The sequence below is a fragment of the Pieris rapae genome, chromosome 12, assembly GCF_905147795.1.
Source record: "Pieris rapae chromosome 12, ilPieRapa1.1, whole genome shotgun sequence".
NCBI lineage: Eukaryota > Metazoa > Arthropoda > Insecta > Lepidoptera > Pieridae > Pieris > Pieris rapae.
In genome coordinates, this window is record NC_059520.1 from 2993343 (window position 1) to 3008811 (window position 15469).

General features: G+C 31.3%; 1 protein-coding gene across 1 annotated transcript in view; it reads right to left on the bottom strand.

The window, feature by feature from the left end:
• The window catches only part of LOC110994673 (RYamide receptor), a 38942-nt gene extending 24502 nt beyond the window's left edge, over positions 1-14440 (bottom strand). The window contains exon 1 of the mRNA XM_022261468.2: positions 14063-14440. Within this exon, the coding sequence (XP_022117160.2) occupies positions 14063-14073 (11 nt within the window). The 5' untranslated portion in view covers positions 14074-14440. The remainder of the gene's footprint in view (positions 1-14062) is intronic.
• Positions 14441-15469: the final 1029 nt, after the last annotated feature.

A 15469-nucleotide genomic window follows, 5' to 3' on the forward strand; every position in this document is an offset into this window, starting at 1 on the left:
TTTTAATTAAACTTCTATTCATTTTTTTATAATATTTGTTAAATCTTTACTGACTACTTCTCTGTAAATTAGGTTAACTATCAATTTTATACAAAAAGTTTAAACAAATTATGACACGGGAAATTCTATAACATACTTCTAAGATTTTCTTCGATCAATTTGTTAACACCTTAATAAACAAACATCAACGAACTAAATTCCTAAAAAGATCCAGGCATAAATATTCTTTGTTCATACCAATGCTTTTGCTACAAATTGTTGTCTAAAACAAACGTTTTTATAGTACTATTATTGTTATGTAATGTTGAAAATAATTCCCCTGAACTTGCGTCATTGTTCGTACACATTGGTATCGTGAGCAAACAACGTTGGGATAGAGCGGAATCATACCTACACTTCTATTTACGAGATCAATAATTTTGCCATAATATTGCATTGGAAAAGTTTACTATTGGTCTGTACTTAACATTGATAGTTTGTTACGAACTCACATGAGGTTCCACAAGTTCGTGTCATGGAACCCCTGTTGTATACATAATAATTTATTTGCTTTAAATCATTGAGCAGTGTTGGCCTAGTGGCTTTATCGTGCAACCTTGAATTCGTAGGTTCGATTTGTGCACCAACTTTCTTTGCAGTTGCGCATTTAAATTTCCTTCGAACGGTCAAAGAAAACTTAAGAAAACCGGCTTGCCTACGACCCAAAAAAATCGCCTGCATGTGTCAGGAAGGAGGTGATCACCTACTTCACTCTAAGGTTGATAAATGATTATGAAACAGACACAGAGATCTGAGTTCTAGACCTAAAAAGGTAGCGCCAGTGATTTATTAAACATTCAGTCATTCATCTTGATGAAAAAAAACGGGTAGAAGAGGAGTACTGTAGTATAAATGATAAAAATAGGCATGCATTGTCATATTAATATTCATAAAGTCATATAATATCATAATAATAAGTTTTATATTTAATTTTTTTTGTCAAACTTTTGGTCTAATATCTAAATACTCGCCAACGCTATTCAGTCACTTTTCCTATAAAAATAAGTTTGCTGATTACTAACCTACATTTTATAACCGCTGTCCAGTTTATCTGTATAATAGAAAATATAAATATTTTAACAGAACCAAGATAAGTCTGATAAGTACCTGACGTGATATCAGATAAAACAAAATAAAATATAGTGAATAATGATGGTCAAGTACACAAATATCTTTGATAACGTCAAAAAGAAACGAGTTTCTGTAAGAAGTTTATAAATTGTTTCATATTCCCGACGAAAATAAGACAAAACCAACACATGGTGCAGACAGATGTCTTGGTCCCTTAACATATCGTTTTTTTATACTTTTCAGACTGAGAGAAATGTTAAATTATTTCTTTTGCCAGATATTTTTATAGAGTGTTTTGTAGAATTGAATTTGTGATCAAACCTAGCCTAGCTTAAGGACCCATCTGATCGTCAAACTCCAGAAAACTAGATTGTTTCTTTCCATTTTTTGTCATCGTTTTTTATGTAGGGCGAACGGAAAAAATATATGGTGGTGTTGAGTAGTTTATGTATCCATTTTGATCGATACACAATTTAAATAACTTCGCTCGATAGAAAAAAATCCAAACATAGCCAATTTTTGACACTTTGAATTCATTTTATGACGAAAATAGAACATGTTTTTTTAAATTTACTCGATATATTTTATCGCAAGCCAAGCAATACATTTCATATTACATTAATTTAATATTTTACGTTACTAATTTTTATTAGGCGCCGGCGCGCCTGAGTGCTCAAACTCTCCACTGCGCCCCACAGTCTAAGCCGATACACTGCCACAGCAATTCCTCTGGATAGGACCTTAGGTTAGGGTAAGGCTGTGGTAAAAAAATTACGCTTGCACGATTGTTCAACTTAAAAAGCTTAGAAAATATAAGTTAACTCAGTATTGCCTTTTATTAACATTGTTTTTACACATTTAAAAAAACTCTTCTTACCGGATTGAAGCTATGTATTATTGCAAACTTATAATTATTTAACATAATTATAAATTTATCAAAAGTTTTCAGGCAGTTAACTCATAAAAAAGGGTTTTCTTTATAAGTTAACTGCCTGGGAAAATCGCGTGTTACAATATTAACTATACTGAAGTTATGTTACAATAATAATTAAAACAGAGAAAAATTTAAAAATATTTCTGAAATATATCGCTATTCGTGAAACAAGAACATCGCTAGCCGGTTGAGTTTTAGTAAGACAAGTCATGCGTAGCGCATTTGAACTAAGCTTCGTCGCTACGAAAAAATAAGCCATTCTCAGCTTTTCTTAGAACAAAAGATATTTGTACTCTTTCCATTTTCTACTTCACATTCATTCAGATCTTTTATATTATTGGATTACAGTAAATCTTTGATTAAGAATTGAAAAGACATATATGATTAACTGATTTGAGCAAGTAAGTAACGAACTTTGCCCAAAATCGAACCTAGGGTTGTTTTGAATACGGTGATCTAAATTTGAGTTGCGATACTAATATATATCTAATATATTTAAACGAGCAATTCTTGTATAATATATATTATATAATTGGAATCTAGGAATAGACTCTAACGATTTTCATGAAATTTAGTATACGGGGGGTTTCAGGGGCGATAAATAGATCTAGCTAGGAATCTTTTCTAAAAAAAATCATTTTATTCTGTCGGTAACATCGAAAAAAATTTGTCATATTTTATCATTTTATAAGTATTTAATTCGTACCTAAATATAATTTTCAATTTAAAAAAAAATAAGTACCCGTTCAATCAGGTACTTTTATTTAAGTACCAACCTGCCATTACCTATCCATGCCATTATCTATTCCAGTTTCCATCACTTGTAGTGCAATCAAATTAAAACTACGGAACAACATGAACAATGGTTTTTGTGGTAAATCTATTTTGTGAAGTTTAAAATGACTTGCCTACTGGACTATCAATACAGTTCAATCAGTTATATGTAATATTTTAAGTAAAAATGTCTTTTTCAGAGGTGTTATAATATTGGTGCATATTTGATTTTAAGTATATTAAACTGTTTAAATACACTGAGTATACACTCAGAGCCTTTTTTAATTTTATATAATCGTAAGATTATCTTATACGTTACGATAATTAATCGTTGACGATTGTATGTGAAACTGCGGAGTGATAGCATTCTAAAAGAGAGTAAGAACATGCTGACCATTGAAAAAGAATTATGAACCAATTACACTAAGGTTCCTTCAAGAAAAGAGCGTAATTAAATGGCCGGCAACGCATTAGAAAGCCTTCAATCATGTGTGTTGCTGGGTATCACTGAAGGGGTATCATAGCTATCCGATGAGCCTCCCGCCCTTTTGGTTGTTTAATTAAATGAAACTCAAAAGTAAGGTGCAAGAAAATCCTATTAATTTTCCTTTCAAATAAATAAAATTCTCTCTTAAAATTAAATATGAAAATCAAGTTCCAAATGAGTAAAAAATTAAAAATATGTGGAAATTAATATTCTTAACGTAGTTTTATAGTATTTTAATAAATTAGATGGATGATTTATACCAGTCGCGACGACAACCTGCATATGGACTATAATGTAGACGTGGTCTCCAGAATCTAAAAGATTGCTGGAACCCACGAACAAAGGCTCCTTCAACACGGGAATGTCGAAGCTATTCAACTTCACATTACGGGCCCAGTGAGATAGATAAGGACAAAACTATTCGAATTAAGATATTAATGTGAGTGCTCGTTAGTCTTAAGTGCAGAGTTTAAGTCAAATAATGGATAAGAACAGAGTGTCTCCCCCTTAATAAAAATAAATCAGTGGCGCTACAACCTCTTCAGGTCTTGGCCTCAGATTTCTGAATCTGATTCATGATCATTTTTAAATCTAATAGGCGAGTAGGTGATCAGCTTCCAGTGCCTGACATTCGTCGTCGACTTTTTGGGTCGAAGACATGTCGGTGTCCTCACGATGTTTTCCTTCACCGTTCGAGCAAATGTTAAATACGCAGATAGAAAGAAACTACATTGATGCACAGCCGGGGATCGAACCTACGACCTCAGGTATGAGAGTCGCACGATGAAGCCACTAGGCCAACACTGTTCCCCTTTAATAGAGCCTGTAAGTATTGTATAGTAGTGACACTTTCGAATGTTAAATATCTATAATCTAATAAAAGTTTTTAAAGTATTATAAATATTGATCAGATATCTTTTTTTATCACCTACATCATAAGCCACTTCATCCGACTAAAACATGTTTTACACAATTGAATATTAAATCACCAAGGCACGCATCATCGTATTTTGAATATACACACCCCACAAGGGAAGCCTTTATGAAAAGTCATTGAAGTAAGGACTGTATTAAAAGGTTTTGTACAGTAAATAAATCATTAATTCTTAAGACCATCACTTATACGCCAACAAAGCTGTCAATGGCTAGTATTGTGATAAAACGTTTCCAGGGATAAAAATAAACAGCTTTCACGCCCACGTCAAAGTATGTGAGCTATTCTGCCGGAAAAGGCTATTCAATAGTTTTAATAAAAGTACAGTTTTTATTATAATACTATAAATCCTTTTACAAATTTTAACTAACGTATATTTTATATTATTCATATGATTAAGCAAGTAACTGATAACAATTAAATTTAAATCACACCAATTCCTTTGTGACTGAACGATCATATGACGACTTTAAAAGAACACGAATCCGACGAACTGACTTTATCTTTTTTCAATTTGTAAAAAACTATAATTAATTTTACCCGTAAAATTATTACACTGTAAGCGTTTAACGTTGTAGATTTTATTAATAGGAATTAATTAATAGATAAAAAATTAAAGATGAACAACTATGGTAAGATGTTGCCATAAAAATAAACAAACTTAAGTAAATTAAGTAACTAAACTGATACCCGAACTATAATAAACGCAAAAGAGAAAGAGATGATAGAAATATAAATGTGTTTAATTTTATCTGAAATAACAGGCTATGTTATAGGCAAAACTATATAATATTATAGGACATCTATTTTTCATCCCCCTAGGTTTTTTTATGATACAGCATTAGTAAATAAATATAACCCCTAATTTTCACCCCTCTACGATTGACCCATATTTTTTAATTATAAATGATATACATGGCAAAACGACGTTTGCGGGGCAGCTAGTATATATATATATTCCTAATATATGTATGTATATATATGTAAAATAAGGTCCCGCACCACAAGAGTCGGGTTAATGGGAAACTTATATAATATAAAAAGGGTTTCAAATGCACGATATCATGGTTGCGAATCACGCATAAATGATATAGAACCTCAAAATTATTAAGAATATGTTAATGAAACCAAATTTCATCACTATTTACTAGCTTGTTTATAGAGATAATTATAGTACAAATACGGAAAATTCTATGATAAACATAACTTCAACCTTAATTTAAAAGTCATACTAATATATACTAAACATAGTCATGTGACAGGCGTATAATTTTATAGATCACGAATTTTATTGCGTAGACATTGAATATTATGGAAGTTCTCATTTAAGCCGTCATTTCCTTGAACCAATACATTTACTAAGAACTGGCAGTAAATGTAAAATTAGAAGCATTTAATGTATTTTTTTTTTGACATTCATTAAGTTACCTAAATGAATATTATTAATTATTATTATTATTGGTTGGAATTGGCGTTGGAAAAGTGTCGAAAAATTATTAATAATTATGATGTCGCGAATCTATGCCTATCAATCACTACAATATACGCTGAAACGCTAACAAAGTTATTACGGTGGGTGACATACAACTTGCCACTCCACCGGCCTACGCGCCTTCCTGGCAGTGGTTAGATTTCACGAAAATCCTTTCTTTAGTTTGGAGGAATTACGATTCCTCCTCCAAAATGATAATAATAATCATTCCCTTGTGACGGCATTTATCGACGTTATCCAATTAAGTAAAGTTATTGTAAATTGTATATTGTTGTAGCTTGCGGGATTTAAATTAAAATAATCACATCTAATATTTTAATATATCTAGTACCTGGAACAATGCTCGGTTAATTTTTTTTTATAAACTGTGTTTTTGGAAATTATATTTAAGTACGAATTACATGCTAATAAAATGATGAAAATATGAATAATATTTTTCGATCATACCGACAGAATAATAAAAAAATATGAACTGGTAACTATTTAAAGAAAAAAATCATGATTGCAATTAGTTTCATATAAAAATACATAATAAAATGACATTTTCTAGAAATTATTCCTAGCTAGATCGATTTATCGCCCTCGAAACGCCCCGTATACTAACTTTCATTATAATCGTATCGCCGATTCCAAGATTCCAAATATATATACAAGGATTGCTCGTTTAAAGATATAAGATATATATAAATACTTACAAAACATTACATAAGCGAAACCAACTACAAAAAACCGAAGAAAAATTTATGTATATATGTATTTTTTTTATATAAAGCTAATTACTTTCAAACTACGGACATTCAGACTACGGCAAGTATATCTATCTAGATAGATAGATAGACTCTAGACACGTGTATGTATTTCTAACTTTGTGAATAAGGGAACGTAGTTAACTAGGGCAAAACAAAGGGTGGTATGCAAAGTAGGTGCACCTGAACTTACAAGGATATAATGAAGTGGTAAACGTTCTTATTATGTGACCGTAAAACAAAAATCAAAAATTGGAAATTTTGTGAGCTGAATACAGTGAGATTTGCAGTCGTTTACATTTGACTGCGTCTTTTGTATTTAATTACTGAGAGCGACAAAATATACGGAATAGAAACATAATTAGATGGAACGATTATATCAAAAATACACCACCGATTCAAGCAAACTATTATTCAAGTATTAAAACGTATCAATTATTTTTTTTGGGGAACTATTAATAATGTCAGAAAGCACACCTATTTTTCACATACATTTATCTTTTAATAACCATTCTACCATATCACCCCACGCGAATTGCCTGTTGTCCATTGAGTGTAATATTCAACCAATTGATGCGCGCTCAAACACAGCATGTCTAATTAAGACTTATTTTATTCAGCTGAGCGATTTTAAAGATCTTTTTTCCGGGTATCACCACCAAAGTTACTGCTACCCACTAAAGTATTTCCGAACCAATTCGACTTAGGGTCCCTGACGATAAGACCGTGCCAATTCTTAATAGACCGGCAACCCTCTCGCGAGTCAGTATCATTACCATCATATGCCCTGTGTTCCTTTATGGATGTTAAATGATACCAAAAAGAGTTCGCGAGTGCGTTGCCGGCCTTTTAAGAATTGGTAAGCCCCCTGTTCTATGAAAAAAACTTTTTGTAAAAAAATTGATAACATTAACCAGTTATTTAATTAAAAAACAGACAAAACTTCTTTCAGCTTGGTTACGACGAAGATTAAGTATTGCCACAGACAATGTAATAAATTACTTCTTGAAGTGTAGGAATTTCATTGCATAGGTTTAAAATGTGATTTAAAAATTTCATTCGACTGTCTAAGACAAATTAGTAAAAAAATATGCCATAGTAATTTATTTCATTTCGTTTCATGTACTTGCTGTCTTGTGGTGCTGTTTTCTCTTGCCTGGAGGACTAAGCTAGGCTAGCACTAGGCTTAGTTTTGTTTTGGTTTTGGTTTTTAGAACAGGGGGAAAACGGGCAGGTGAGCCTTCACCTGATGTTAAGTGATACCACCGCCCATGGACACTCTCGATGCTAGAGGGCTCGCGAGTGCGTTGCCGGCCTTTTAAGAATGTGTACGCCCTTTTCTTGAAGGACCCTAAGTCGAATTGGATCGGAAATACTCCACAAGGTGGTGGTGCGCGGCAAAAACTGCCTTGAAAACGCGTTAAAAACGAAAAACGCGCAGTTGTGGAACGGCGGACATCGAGGTGAATTTCGTATTCTGCCTCGACGTCCGATGATGAAGCTTAGCTGCAGGTATTAATCCGAACAACTTCTCTGAACACTCTCCATGGTAAATGCGGTAGAAGATGCAGAGTGAACCCAGATCTCTACGCAACGCCAAAGGATATTATTTTCCATAATAAACATATTTTATTTTTATTTTATTTCATTTTATAATGTTCAAATTCGCTCAATAATAGAGTAAGGGCCGGTTTCATAATGTATGGATAAAGTGCCAAATAGCTATGCAACACATAAATTATTCGAAAGATAAAAGTTCCAAATAAGATACTTGGCATTTCATGACAAATAGCGCTATCTGACAGTCGTGAAACGCAAAAATACTATTTATGTAGGATATAATAAGTAATAAATAGCTTATTTGGAACTTATCCGGACATTGTGAAACAGGCCCTTAGTCTGTTTAGCTTGAAACAGACTAACTCTATTATTGAGCGAATTTGACTTGAAGCACTGGACATCACTTTAAGTTTTCACTTGACCTTGTTGGCGTTTCACGTTATTAAATCTATTTTTAATTTTGCAAAATTTTACACAAAATATACTTAAAATTCAAGGCCGCTACGAGTGCTGGCTACCTGCTATCTTGGTGACTTTTTCTAAATAATCACGAACATAAAGATAAAATCGACGATTTCTATGTATTGGTTTTATGTATGTATTAATGATATATTAAGTAAATTAAAGATTTTAAGTAAAATAAGAATACCATATTCTGCAGTGTAGCCTGCTGAATATGCTATAATATGCTCAAAGCATGAAACATCTAGATTTGTTTGGATTATGTAATTCTCCCTGGATTTGTGTATTCAAACATTGTAGCATAATTCATATTCTAGTACGAGGTCAATGATATAAGGATATTTTTTAAATGATTATCATTTAACAGTCTATCATTCGACTTGGATGTACGAAATATTTTGGATGTAAGTGGGTGTAGGTAATCCCTTATTTGTATAAAACTATATCAGATTTGTTACGAAACCAATATTTACAATAACAAATGGACATTCCTAAAATTGAACAAGGAGTTCACTACTAAACTGTTTAATACAGGTGGTGCCATCTTTTGCCAACGTTTATTTATTTATAAGTATTCTCACAGCTACACATATCAATATTATAAAAGAAAACAATAATCAAAGCCAAAATAGATTAAATAAAATATTATATATATATATATATATATAACAGAAAACATAAGTACTAATAATAGATAGTAATAGATAAAAAAACTAGCATTAAACATTAACAACCGACAATTTTATACTCAATAAATTATTACAACTGCTAAATAAATTCAATGTCTTCTCGCCTCTCAGAATATATTTATTTATTTGTATTATAGTTGGCTAAAACCCGAAACATTGGTGAATTGCGCAGATAATTCGTATTTGTATGGAACAATTTTGAATACTTTTTCTTCTAATACTCCTAGTATAAGAAGAATCCTATAATATCCTCCTATAATCCTCCTGGGAATTATATAATATTAAATGAAACTTATCCAATTAATTTGAACAATCATCATATTTTCTCCTCAAATGGTTCCCCGATTTCAAATGATATATCTCCTGTAAGGTGACAATGACATAATCTCACAGACCGTAATCCAATTAACTTGTGCCCACGTATCTTGGAGCTTACAGCTTGCGCTGTGTTAAAGTAATCGTTCCTAACACCTGTGATGATAGTATAGTATTGTATGTATGTTTAGTGTGAGATTTTGAGAACAAGAACAGCTACGTTCTCATATTTTTTCTACCTTATACAAAAGTACTTGTAAAGCAAATTTTCTATATTTTATTCTAAGTTTCAAGTTGACGTTGATTTCCTTTTTGTTCAAAATATTGTATTCGTAATATTAAAAGGTTTCAAATGAACATAATATTTTATTTGAATTTCCCGTTGGGCACAAAAATAGTAAATAGATTGAATTATTCTAATCTTCGTTATTAATCGATTCGAAGTGAAATTGAAAGATTCCAGATGGAAAGCACAATCTTAAGCAAAAAGACTACAATTATAACATACAAGCAGAAATATATTTGCTCCTTTATTAATTTACATACAAATAGTGAAGAAACTACTTTTTTACTACTTACTACGAATCCTACTATTGAATACAGATGTTTGCAAATAGAGAAATCAAATACATAATGATGTTCACATGACATAAATCTAAACAATAGGAAATGTGCAAAGGATTATGCGTTTGTATTGCTATATAAGAAAACAATTTCAAGAGATGTGTTCAAATTTTTTAGTAAATTTTAAACATTTGTTATCGTTTGTGGTAAATGTAATAAATATTAAAGAAAATAGTTATGCCACAGATACAGAAATAAAAGTACGAACACTGCAGATTAGCTGACCCATGGAGAGGACAGCTGAGCTATCATCAACATGGAAATAATGGGATCATACTACTAATGATAATAGTTATGTCCTGCTTCAAATACAAATGTTTCTAATATCTTAAATCAGTAATGATGCTAATAATTAATGCAACATAATAAATTGAATGATGGCGCCTATCGCTTGCAGTCAGTACAAGCTATGGAGTATATACTATAGGTACAAACTGAGCGCTTCCCAGTAAGAAATAGTAATAAAAACTACTTTGTTATACAAACTTTTTGAAATTGACATTTTACCCATATTATAAAAAAACATGTTTTAATAAACTTTAATAATGAAAGGTACATTACATAATTTAACATACGTTTCGAGAAATGTTTGCCGAACTTGCTCGGCAAATGAGACGTAAAATTAACAGATAGCGTTTGATGTTCTGATTACAGTCTATTATAATTGGTATTTTTGCACCGGATTTTTATAAGAATTACTCATTTATTTTTTTGTTATCTATCATCCTTATTTATTTAGATCCAGTAACCTGGAGTTGAAAGGATATAAACATTACTTCATTTGATTTATATTCATATATATGTGTTTTAAAAGTTTGAAATCTTATGTAAACTACAAAATAGTGCTGTGCTAACTGTAATTTCTTATAAATTAAGTAAAATCACAATTATTAATTTATATATGCTAACACTATATACACTTGTGAACGTCAAAAAAGAAAACATATTAAACGCTTCTATTTTTACATTTACTACAAGTTCAAGGGCGTAGAACGGAAGAGAAGAACTGGTAATAAACTTTCCGCCATTCTTTTAACTGCCAAGTTTTTTCATTTATACACTGTTTGTAAGGAGCTGCAACGATTACACCATGCTCCAAATGACATCTTAAGTCAGTAATAGTTAATTAATGATAGTAAAATTAAGAAAATAGCTTTGTCGTCTATCAGCAGAAGGCATGGTGAAATAAAAACACGCACTTACATTCTCGTGGACACAACACGGAACTATACGAGATTACTAGCGGATCCGACAGACGTTGTCCTGTCTACACGTCTTTAATTTCAAAATTTCAATTTTTAATAAGCCATTTTGATGAAAATTATTATTCAAATGTTATGACAATATCTAACGATCCAGCACATGGTCACACACGATATAACACAATGATAACAAAACTTTTTTTAAATTTCGGGACAGACTAAAATTAAAATTCGAATATTACTTAAAATTTGACACTGCGATGGTAGGTAGCGCCGTCTGTCGGATCCAATGTAAAACATTCCAAAATCAACAACAACTAATAAATTGAAAATTAATTAAAAAAACATTGTCCAGCGGACAAAATTGTGAATCTAAACCATTCTCAGATCCCCTTGAACACACACAAAAAATTTCGTCTAAATCGGTCCAGTCGTTTAGGAGGAGTTCAGTCACATACACACGCACACTAGAAATATATATATTAAGATGTAAAGATACAATTATTTAATCAAAGAAGAATCAAACAAGAAAACCCACAGGAGCTGCGAGTTCCTTAATGTACAAGAATATAAAACACAAATTCTTAAATTACTTGAAATAGCTTTAATAATAAAAAGGCAAGAATGCGTATTAACAAAATCTAAATTGAATATACAATCTAATCAACAAAATACAGCCTCAATTTGGACCGGAAGTTGAGTTGTGGAATATATTGAGACCATCATGGACGACATTCGTAGTATTTAGCAAATTCTTGGACACTACAGACGTAGTATTGTCTTAATTAACATAACTTTTACACATTTAAAGAAAAACACTTTTTAACGGATTATAGTTATGTATTATTGTATTTAAACTTATAATTATTTGTACATAATACCTACATCTTACCTACATCTTTTAGTCGATACCAACTCCGGGGAAATAAATACAGATAACATAACATTTTCTGCAGCTGTAATACTTTTTGACATTTAACACCTTTGTCTTCAGTCACCGTGACCACGCACGCTGTAAAGAACGCGAAACGTCGGTTTAAATTTAAAATTATGTACAAATAATTATAAGTTTAAATACAATAATACATAACTATAATCCGTTAAAAAGTGTTTTTCGTTATACACTACAGACGTATATAAAAAAAATCATAAATTATCCCGAACGTTTTTATCTCCGTGATAATCTAATTATCATACAAATTTCAAAAAGGCGGAGCTACCTTGTGTAGTTTTTATGTTTGATACCAAGAATCATAACATGTTTAAAAACAGAGGCGTTTATTGGAATGAATAATTTAATACACCAATAAAACACCAATATAAATATACTGATTCAGAATAGTATTTTAATATAAACAAACGCAAGGCAATGCTCTCAAAATATTCTCCCTACTACAATCGTTAATTAAGCTTATCACGCGGTTTTGTCTCTTATAACGTATGAAGCAATTCGCTAGTAATCTATTTTATGAAATCGGTAAAGTTTTCATACTCATTTTTTTTAAAGAACAGGGGGCAAATGGGCAGGAGGCTCACCTGATGTTGTGAAATGTGTGTGATGTGTGATGAAGTGATACCGCCGCCCATGGACACTCTCAAAGCCAGAGGGCTCGCGTTGCCGGCCTTTTAAGAATTGGTACTTATATATTGGTAATTTAAGTAATGTTAATTATTCAATAAGCATTAGACGACAAACCGGATTCGATAACATCAGAAGAAGCACATCATGTCATCGCTTAATAGAAAGCATATGGGTGAAAACATATCGAACATCGGCTAAATAAAAGGGAACGTAACACAACGTAACGCGTTCAATATTTTCTCTAGTAAGTGTTTTTGAGTATTGTATTTCACTAGAGACAAAATACTTTCATGTTTGCCATTAATAATATTTATTTAATGACAACTACCGGCTAGGAGTTTCATTAAGCTGCCGTTAACCTTTCGAATTTTAAATAATGTTACTTATTTTTCGCGTCATTTATATCATCAAATATTCTATTGGACATGTACACATAACCCATGAATCTGAGGGTGAATTGGCTCATTATAATACAAAAATAAGCCTCAAACATCCTATTCGTATAAACTAATTCCTATGTTCATTTATACTGGCACGGACTTTTAAAACTTAATTTTTATTATACACGTAATAACAATTATTGCAAATATATTTTTTATTATCTAACACTTTTACTACATTTCTGAACTCGTTCTAGTTTTGTTTGAATCGTTTTCATGTAACCCAGACTTTATCGTTAAAACAATATATTTAGTAAGTCAACATTTATTGTTATTTTTTCTAAAGTCACGTTAACAAGAGACGATATCAAATATAAATGTGTAAATATTAACATTAACTGTCCCACTTACAGTCATTTATAATAATAATAGTTAATAAAAATCGTTATTAACAGCAATAAAATATCGATTTCTTTTCAATCTTAAAATTTTGAAAACGTATACTTTTCTGTCCTTCATGAAATGAATTTTCAACAATTTTTTTAGATTTATATTATTTTACAAATAAAGAAAATTTTGTGGTGCAGATGATTGTGACTACAGCCGTATAATGTAGTTTAGTAAATTCAATTTAACGTTAAATTATGTACGTATGCAAATTGGTAGATGTATGTACTGTTTGATTACCAATTAGATTTCGGTTGGTTCCGTAATTGTAAACTAAAGTGCAAGAACTTAAATACGCTAACAAAAATAAGAAAGAAAACATACCTTGTGTCCATTTTTGTTTAACTCCTGAACGCGGCAGATAAGATTAATCTTTGTTCTTTATCAGGCCTTCTGTGCTAACACAAACGGCATACAAGAAGCAAACAGCACGACGGCTGTCTTATGGCTTATTTGCGAAACGATTATCACGCACCCAAAGTTGACATAGCACATTATTTTTAACCTTGCATACTGAAATTTTCACAACACCACACTTGTTATTCCATTTTTGAAATCACACATGTCACTCACTGGAATAATTTAAAAATCGAATTATCGTTACACGGCTTCAAGCTTCGCGCGTTCAGTGGAAAACTTGGAAAAGTTTCAGCGTAGCATACACGTACATCTGCGCCGGTGGGCGGTAAATGAATGCGCCGTTCCACGATCTACCCTTGAATCTTTGACAACAAAACCGGTGCACGCATATTTGATTAACTTGAGCTAACTGCCACTGATAATGAACTTATTTGCAGCAATTATGACGTAGGAAAATTGAATTTTCATATTGATATCTGATACAGTTGCCACCAATCATTAATATTCTATGGCTGTTCATACTTCAGCCTTGTGTTAAAATTGAATGGAGTAATGGACCATTCCTAATAAAGGCTGTTCGTAGAATTAACCTTACGATAATTGATATCATTAATACAATAGTGATATTATTAAAAATAGATGATTCAGTTATTGTCTAGTGCTGTATGATTAGAGGTATCTATTTTTATTTTAGTTATTTATAATTAGACATTTTAGTGTTATACATAACATACAGGTAATTCCTTATGTTTTAGGACACTAGGTACCATTGAGAATTGACGTTATCAATACGATTATTTACAAAGGACCGGCGCATCCTTCAGATTTCTTACAAAATGATGCTGGTTACTTACATGAAGCAAATATTTCAGCAGGCCATATTAGTATATAACTTATCTTCTACCAAACTTTGTATTTCCAAAAAGGTTGTAATCGGAATAATACATATTGCAGTAGCTACGTATCACTGGTATTAAATGGAAAAAGTACCTACTGAATATACCTTTAGTAATGGCATAATTCAAAACACGAAAATTTTGGTAAATAGTGACTAATAATTTGCAATTGTTCAACTCCCACTCATGTTACTATAGGAAGCTTTGAAAATTATTCTTATTTTAAATAAATTCTATCAATTACGTTTGATTAAAATACAGTATTAGCTGAGTCCATATTATATAGAAACAATACGAGAAAAATGTATGCACCATAGGTAATTAGTCAGTTTTTGGAAATAAAAGATAACGAATCTTTTACATATAATAATTTATTTTAATTTAACTATAATGAAATCTTAATTTAACAAAGTATTTATTTATTTAAAAATCAATAAATAGAAAATAAAAACAAATTTGGTCCCTGAGAGAGTGC